Source organism: Polyodon spathula, chromosome 12, assembly GCF_017654505.1.
Source record: "Polyodon spathula isolate WHYD16114869_AA chromosome 12, ASM1765450v1, whole genome shotgun sequence".
NCBI lineage: Eukaryota > Metazoa > Chordata > Actinopteri > Acipenseriformes > Polyodontidae > Polyodon > Polyodon spathula.
The window spans coordinates 7,981,329-7,990,612 of record NC_054545.1 but is presented as its reverse complement, the minus strand read 5'-3'; the positions used below and the strand labels follow the sequence as shown (position 1 = coordinate 7,990,612).

General features: G+C 38.0%; 1 protein-coding gene across 1 annotated transcript; it reads left to right on the top strand.

The window, feature by feature from the left end:
* Positions 1-5,880: 5,880 nt before the first annotated feature.
* LOC121324086 (insulinoma-associated protein 1a-like) lies at positions 5,881-9,078 on the top strand. Its single transcript, XM_041265549.1, has one exon. It carries the CDS (start codon positions 5,940-5,942, stop codon positions 7,602-7,604), a length of 1,665 nt encoding a protein of 554 aa, XP_041121483.1. The 5' UTR covers positions 5,881-5,939; the 3' UTR covers positions 7,605-9,078.
* The last annotated feature ends 206 nt before the right edge of the window (positions 9,079-9,284 follow it).

The window sequence follows — 9,284 nt, the reverse complement described above, 5'->3', positions numbered from 1 at the left end:
ACTACTGAAAAACAGTGAAGAGATGGTATGAAAAATAATAGCGCTGGAGTTTTAAGCATACGCTAGAGGGCAGCATTGATTCAAATATTAATGAAGTGTTGTTGGTCACTTTCCCCTTAATCATTTTGTATGACTCACTGATGGTGTCCCTTCCATGTTTCAGTATGACACGACACGCAGAATAAAAAATAACACTCTTGTCTATATGGATCCATAGGTTGCTACAATTCTTTTTAAAGAACAGTAGTCAGTTCATTACTTGTAGTACACGTGGTTTATATGGTTAAATGCAATCAATAGTACAGTCCCATACTGTACCCTTGATTACTGCATACTGTGTCAAAACGATTTGGTTCTGGATTATGTTTTAAAACACGTGGGTAGTCTTTTTTAATTGTGTTATTTCAAATCTTCACATATTCATGTTAGTAATCAACAAACCAAATTGCACTCTAGGGCAAAACCATCCACTAGGAGAAGCATATGTTACAAACACACCATGATAGTTCTGTCGGTTTCTTTTTTTCAGCGATATAATGATCACACTCAACGCAGCATTACTTCACCTGTCCCACTGTCTGATCAGAGGGAGACAACAGTAGCACTAATTAGCAATCATTATTATTTTTTTTTAATTAATGCAAGTTGCAGTCCTTCTGCCTGCCAATACTTGTAGGTGCTGGAGCTATCCGCCTCCTGTAGTGCTGAATCGTCGCCCAACAACGTCTAAATCACGGCTCATCCAACACTCAAAACCTAATGCTAAATCACTGAAGCCTTCCAACTGGGAAACAAAGAAGTACCGGGTACATTAGAAACAGCACTAATTAGCCTTCTGAAAGTAAATGAGCGCAGGCTTCCTATGTGTTGATTATGGGTCTTGCGGCTTTGAAGTCTCATGCTCAAGGGGAAGATACGAAAATAAAAAGATCAATACATTTATTTTTGACAAGCTGCTCTGCTTTCTGAAGATTCTACTGCATAGCAGTTTTTTTTCTCCAAGTGAAATTATATGACCCCTCAACTGCTCAAAGCCTACACGAGCACCAAGAAATTCAGAAACTTTCAGAAGATGTGCAAACTCGAAATTATGGTGTAGTCATACTGTGAAGTGACCGCACTGAGTGGTAACTACTGTCTTTATTCCGTGATTGATACGATTCGGGTGCAGGGAGGGGGTGTGGGGAGGTGTAGGAGTATTGCTTGTTTTCTTTCTTTCTTTCCTTTCAGGGCACAATGAAAGAAGCAATTTGTAGAGCACAGCTTTGTCTGTTTTTCAAAAGAAAAAAACTGCAAATCTTCTAATTGGCACCTATTGAGAAAACCTAGTTGCATTGCACACTCTGTGTGCACAGAGCCAGGAACTAATCCTTTACTACTGTGGCACCAAACACCACTAACCCAGTTTCCTTATTATTATTAGCACTGGCTTGTTGAAAACGCGAGTGGATATCTTTATATATGTGTGACAACGCGAAGTACTCCCATCGTTTCACTGCACTAACTTCAATTAGCACCCAAAGAAGCAGTTTCCTTCAATATAACACATCTAGAAGGAACGATTGCAGTTTGCCGGTTGTTTTGGTGCTGAATCTGGGACACTTCACCTTGCGATAGGTAGCCAATTGTAATATGTTAATTTCAAACTCCTATTTGATCTGATTAATGTATATACCTAAAATATAAAATGACTTTTAAAAAATGCAGAGAAAATATCCCACAATAATTATGTTTCAAGGATGGGTAAATCTGCACCTAGATTTTATTTTATACTAGGCTGCCAGGTGTTCTTAGTACTCAGCACTTTATTGAAACCAATAGAACCTATATCCATGACAAAAGTTACACTTTAGAAACTGACCCAGTTTTCAATGATACTTGTCAGTATCCATTGGGAAGCAATGAAATTCCACTGTTCTCTTTGACTGTTAATTTACGTTTCAATGATACTTGTCAGTATCCGTTGTGCTACTCCACAGATGAGCCAGCGACTGTCTTTGTTTCAATGTGGTTGTAACTCTGATCGCTTATCGAGGCTTGCAGGTCTGTAGGGAGGTGGATCGCAGTTTACTGCCCTTTCTCCCTCTGGAAGGTTATCAATTGGGAAAATTGCCTTTAGTCTGTCCTTTTCAATGCAGATAGCTTAATTTGCCTTCTGCTGAGAAGATAGCAGCAGATATTCTCTTGGGATAGCTATTCCCATAATTTGTTCTGTGAAACCAGAAAGGGTCTGTTTCACAGCAACGATTTAAATCTATTAAGGGTTTATTGGGGGCTGTCTCCCAACTAAAATTATTGTGTAATCACATTTTAATGTGGTTATGAAATATGATGTGAAGAAAAAGCAGTACAATCAAACTTCATCATGTTAGTTATTATTTACAATAAACTAGCACTACGGTATAGGAAACTGACATCTAAACGATGTAGAAGAGAACAAAGCGCTATTTTCATAAACCATTGTACTCCAATGGATTTGTTGACACTTTATATTTTTAAATAAGGTCTAAATAATGTTTCGACATACAAAGCACTTTTTTATTTATTTGTTCATCTAAATATTGACCCATGCCGTTCAATTACAGCTACTTTTTAATGAATCCGACTATATCATTCATTAGCTACTGTAGCATTTCTTTAATTCGGAAACGCGGTATATGCGAGTTCCAAGAATGCAACGCAAACGATCTCTGTGCTGTCTTTTGTTTGGAAAGATGGTTTTATCTAGGGCTTTGAGACAATGCACTGTTATCATCGTCGGTAATATATTCATTCGGTAGCTGGAGTCTGTAGGGTTTCAGTATATTTGTAGCCTATCATTTAGCATCTCTGTGGGAAATTAGGAAGATAAACATCTCAAACGAATACATTACTGTGGCGTGCTGTATTTGACAGTAATGCTTTATTATACAAAATCAAACCTGATCTTTGCATAGTCATGATGTTAATATCTCATTGTTGTTTGCTGTCATCCAGGGGTCCCTGCTGGTTGTATGCTGATTGGGAAAAGAGAATTCCTGTAATTCTTAATGGGGTATCTACAAGAATCCAGCCAATATATTCACACAGGGGTCTTTGGCTAATGGATGTTTGAAAGGAAGATTACATTAAGTCGATTTGCAGTTTGAATTAAACTGCTTAATCTAACATCTAACATTCATTATATGTTGTGCAGCAAGCGCTCCAATTGCCGTAATGAAAGATCATGTAAAGTGCATCAAGAGGACAGATTAAGAAGGCAGCCTGTTACAAATGTTTCATTACGCTAAATGCTAGCAGAGCACCGTGCCTCACAATATCACACACGCAAACTGTTTGTTTAGAAGACTTTGCACAAAGATTACATGTAAATCTGAGCAGAGGACCAAAATAAAATATTTTAATAGAAGATTAGATCAAAGCCTGTAGGTAAGTAACAGTGTTGAGAAATATGCGCATCAAGGACATCTGAATAGAATTCCACATGTATTTCTAAAGTGTAACTTTTTGTCATGGATATAGGTACTATTGGTTTCAATAAAGTGCTGAGTACTGAGAACACCTGCAGCCTAGTATAAAATAAAATCTAGGTGCAGATTTACCCATCCTTGATTAAAGGTCAGCGTTGACACAAGAAGCCTCCATTCCAGCAAGCTGGTTTCAAATTACTTCAAGCTATTTTACAGGGTCGAGTTACCTGGAAACCACTGTGACATCATGGTGACACAATAATTCAGCTTGCAGATGATGGAAGTCAATTATGCTTCATTGTTGTATATTGTATTTCACATCAACAATGTTAGTTCACAAATGCAGAACATCAAAAAGTGTCCCTTTTACAAAATACTGCAAGTAATAAATCTAAAAAGTTTTAAATAAATATACTGCATTCAATAAGCAAATTGTATTTAGTTGCAAAGAAAGAAGTCTGTTTCTTATTCTGTTGTGGCTTTGTAGTATACAGTGCTCCCTCTTTATTTCGCTATCTGACTGAAGTATTGAAAACGTGGATAGTGAAGGGCCATTACACAGTAAAATATACTGTCAACATGGCCAACAATGAGTGAATGAACAAATGGTGATACACCGAGGGAGTATTTTCCATCTTGCGATTTGTTAATCAGCCAGAATTATAAATATTCATCGTGTCTATGGTGGGGCTGATTGTGTTGTACGCCACTAGGGTGTATTTCAATTAGATGAAGTTCGTTCGTTTCTACTTGTACCACAGCCATGAGATCCAGTTTTGTTTTTAAGGAATGTAATCAAGACCTTCAAGTCTTGATTGGCATCTAAAACTAATTAAAATGACGGCCTATCCACCCCTTATGGAACTTTGTTGGTGAAGATTATCTCAGCTTTAGATAGTAGCATATGGTAACCTAAATACTAATGTTCTACTCTCCAAAGCAGAGTTCCATTTTATGGCATGCCCGCAGATCTGCCAAAACCATGTGACAGGGTGTCAGTGAGGAAATCAATATACTTTGTGCTAAAATGGATCATATTCAGTGTCAGCTGATGAATTCCACAGAATGCAATGTTTTCACGAGTTTCTGATTAAATAATCCAGTATTACTTTGTGCAAATATGCAAATAGGGTCATGATATCATGGCATTGCAGAACATACATTCGGAAATATATGACGTCCATTTCGCAAAAAAAAAAAAAAAAAAAAAAAAAAAAAAAAAAAAAATTAAATAAATAAAAATAAATAAATAAATAAATAAATGAGGGTGGGTTTTTTCCGAATGGGTTCATCTGAATCTGCAGTTGCATTTGTCTTACAAACAGTTTTTTGGCTTTCTGGGGTTATTTTTAATATTGAAAAATCCTCAACAGAAATCCACTTATTGTTATATATACTGTGTTCATCATTAATTAAAAAAAAAAAAAGTTGGCACTGTTAAATAACATACGTAGATGCGAATGCTTCACACAATTATATATGTATTAAAAAAAACAGGTCAACTAGGGTTGCATCTCATATGTATTTTCTATACATTGTACTCAGTCAAAGGGGAAAAAGGCAGCTTTATGGAGATGAGTGCTGCTGTAAGTGCATAGATGATGAGAGATTTCTAAACACAGACGCTATTGAAAATTACGTTATCCCAGTCCCAAGGTCATGTACACAGGATTCAGCACAAACATAGTCAGACTGTAGCCAATCGTCTCTGTATAGTGCTTGTATTATTTCATATGTTATATACCGGTTCCCTTCACCTTTAGTTCTAATAGAAATAAATGAGTATGTCTTGATTTGTCATATGAACTTAAAAACAGAATGCATATTAATGAGTTTACAAACTCAATGTTCAAAAAGGACATTTCTATCTCCACAAAAAGGAAAGCTGTTTAGTGAACTGTATTATACACCAACAGTATCACACCAATGATTGTTTTTAAGACACATTGAATTCAGTTCATTATGCATAACTTTAGACAAGGAACAATACATGAGAACTACAATATTGTATGCAGATTTGTGTACTGAGCAGTATACGTCTTCGGTAGGCTGTATACATAGATTTACACAAGGTGTACAAATAAACGATAAACAAAGGTAAACAACTGATATTGACAACTGCTTATAGAACTGCTTATCAATTAATGATTTTTAAAGGCTTTATTGGGCTGCATAATCTTAAAAACTCAACACCAAAGTATCACTTTAACAATGGAAAATAAAATATCGGTCTCCATTTAACATTTACTTTTAAAATCTCAAATTATATTGATATATAGTCTCCTAGCTCCTCCTCCCTGACGACTGTTCTGAATAATGATTGGATAGGGCTTTGTCACTAATAGTGACTTCACAAAAAACAAAGGGCACGACCAAAGATAAAAACAGATCGCGCTCTGTCTGTCGCCACAAAACATCTTCCACTCTGCACGCGCGGTTGCATTTGATAGTTTAAAGCAGTTTACTGTTCGTTCCGGTAAAGAGCAAGACATGCCGAGAGGATTTTTAGTCAAGAGGAAAAAGCGGGCTTCTTCTGCATCGTACAGGATGCGGACTGAGGACAGCAGACCGCCAAATGTGGGTCACCTACTGCAGACTCAAGAAGTGCAGGTGATCATGTGCCCGAACCAGATATGGTCAGAAATACCGTCACCAGGAAGTATTCCAGAATCCCTGAAGAGTGTATTAGTGGAAACAGGACAACCAAATCTCCCAGAAAGCGCCGAGAACACGGTGGAGAGTGTGGTCATCGCCGAGCTGTCCCAAACTAAACTCTGCGAACCAGAGAAGGGTTCTCCTGGGAGGGTTGATGCCTCTTACAGTCCCATCAAGCCTGTTGGCACAGAACTGAAGAAGACATTCTTTGAAAGGTGTTTGAGCTCACCTGTGTCAGCGGAGTCTTTTTCCATAACCTCCTCTATGTCTCCTATGGAAAGACTACTAATGCACCGCTCGCATTTCACAGCGTCAGAGATGAAAATGGACACGCCGGTTCACTTGTACTCCCCTCTCCATCATGCTATCAAACGCTCTTTCGCGAACTCTACAGACCGCAGGGGCAAGCCGGTGGCCAAGAAACCAAAAGTAATGAGAAAACTCAATTTTGAAGACGAGGTTACCACCTCACCAATTCTTGGGATAAAAATAAAAAAAGGTGGTCCCGAATCTAAACTTGTATCCAGTTCGGGCAACAGGAAACCTTTAGGTGAGTTTATTTGTCAGCTCTGCAAAGAAGAATACCCCGACCCATTTTCATTAGCACAGCACAAGTGCTCCCGCATTGTCAGGGTAGAGTATCGATGCCCCGAGTGTGATAAAGTTTTCAGTTGCCCAGCCAACCTAGCATCTCACCGTAGGTGGCACAAGCCACGCCCTGCAAACAACGGAGAGAACCAGGACAGCAAAAAGCAGCACCAGCTTATACATCCTGAGACAGTCAACCCGTCAGTAGAGGGTAAAGAAAACGCCAGGAATCTTTTAGTACACGATCAGCACCACCCGTCCCTGGACAGCTCCCAGTGCTTAATTCAGCACCGCCAAACAGACGCCACTCACCAGGGAGAACAGCAGCATCAAAGATCTCAGGAAAGTTCCCCGTTTCTGAGCCAGCATTTTATATCAGCGGAGAGATCTGTTCTCTTTGATCAGCACCCAAAGTGCATGGACAGCTCAAGGATCATGGGCTGCGCGGAGCCAACAGATGTTGCAGTTCCGCCACGCTCGCCGACCTCAGAGGTTAGAGAAGAGGAATTCGAATGCCCTTACTGTAAGAAGAAATTTCGCAGACAGGCTTACCTTCGAAAACACCTGGCCGCCCATGAAGCAGTCAGGTCGTCGTCCTACAGCCATATAGAAAGTGAGCATATCACCTTTCCATGTCACCTATGCGGAGTCCATTTCCCCTCAGCAGACATTAGGGACAAACACCGGCTGTGGCACGCTGTGAGAGAAGGACTCTCAGTAAACCCCGCGAAAAACAGCAACCCACAGGAGAGACCAGACATCGTGCAAGGAGAGCAGCAGATCTTTTCCTGCAAGCATTGTCCTTCCACCTTCTTCAGCTCTCCTGGACTGACAAGGCATATCAACAAGTGCCACCCGACTGAGAGTAGACAGGTGCTCTTACTGCAGATGGCGGTCGGGCCAGGTTGCTAATTGCAAAGTGCACAAATTTTGAATTTAAAAAATGTACTCATTACAAACATCGTGTATATGGATCAAGTCTGCATAAATTGTGACCCAGTAATTGTGTACAGATTACATAGGGGGTAAAATCAGTTGCACAATGCAGTTAACATTTTATTTAAATTCATAGGGTTGTATGCAACAAAGAAATTCAACAAGCTCAATTTAAGATTTCTGATAGTCATGGTTTTTATAAAGAAATCAAGCAATAGTTAATTTCAAACCCTAGCGACTGTCCAAGCTTTCCAAAATATATATAAAGTCTTACAAATATGTATCGTAGTTCCTATGGGAATTAAATGTGTTTGTTATGTATAGTTGTAGTACAGTATATATTTTTAAGATGTTCTATAAAGTTATTTTCCTGCAGGAAATAATGAGTCTGATTGTTTTGTAAACGGCCTATGTATGTAACTTTGTTAATCTAAATACGGCATTCATATATCACTTAGTCTCTATGTATTTATTAACTACTATACAAAAGAAGCATCTGTGATGGTGTTATGCTGCATCCCGGGTTTACACCAAGAAGAGGTTCAAACATGTTATTTTTGAGGGTATAGGATTTATTAATTCGAGAATTCCCGTGTTAAAGACATGTTTTGAAGAAGAATAAAGAAAGGTCTGTATATAGCATTGTAAAAATGTGTGTATCACATTTATTTCTCGCACATTTAATCTCCTAAATAATAACATTGTTGAACAAAGGTATTCAAAACGATTACGTGACACATGAAGGTATTTGTGTTATTGCATTATTATTTATACCCGCTATGGCTTAAAACTGCTGAAATTGTAACTGCATTTTATTATGCTTCTTACGTCAGTTTGAAGCTATTTTCTTAATATCAATAAATAAATATACATTTTAAGATTTCGTCTTTGGGTTCGGTTTGTTCACCGAGTTTGTGTTTACTTCCCAAGCAAGTTCAACACAATATTTAAAAACAAATGACTTTCAGTTGTAGTATTAATAACGGAGAGAGAAACAGTTCATTAGGTCATTACAAAACAAGACTCAAAACATGTGTACGACTAAAATACAAAATCTTCCTTTGGTCAATTCACTTGGTAAGTGCAACTATTTGGAGAAGCAGTTGTTGCCATAGTCGATTATCCCATTGTGGGCAACGACAAAAAAACAACGTTTACTTTATTATTTTAATTAAATGTCTGTACAGTTTATGTCATTAGTGGAGCGGCAACCTCGGTATTTCCAGTCCGCCCTGGTTCACACCCTCTACTTAATTATTAAATAGGTCCAATTGCCCCTGCCCATTTCCAAAGACATTTTATTTTACAAAACCAGCAATACCCACAGCACACCAACACACCAAGCCTCACGGTAACTCCGGCAAATAAAACATCAAGACTATGGTATTTCGAGCTAAGATATTCGTGTGAATGGCTTCATTTAAGACCAGGCAAGTTTCGCTCGTTGTTGATAAATTAGCTCCATCAACGACCTCTAAAACTACTGTATAATGTACACAGACATATATATATATATATATATATATATATATATATATATATATATATATATATATATATATATATATATATATATATATATAGAGACTTGGAACACAGATGGTAAGAATATTTTTTATTGTCATATTAAATTGCACATCCACTTTTCCTTCCTTT

Bases quoted from the DNA above. Each gene is read 5' to 3' on its own strand.
- LOC121324086 (XM_041265549.1), top strand. From the start codon at position 5,940: ATGCCGAGAGGATTTTTAGTCAAGAGGAAAAAGCGGGCTTCTTCTGCA.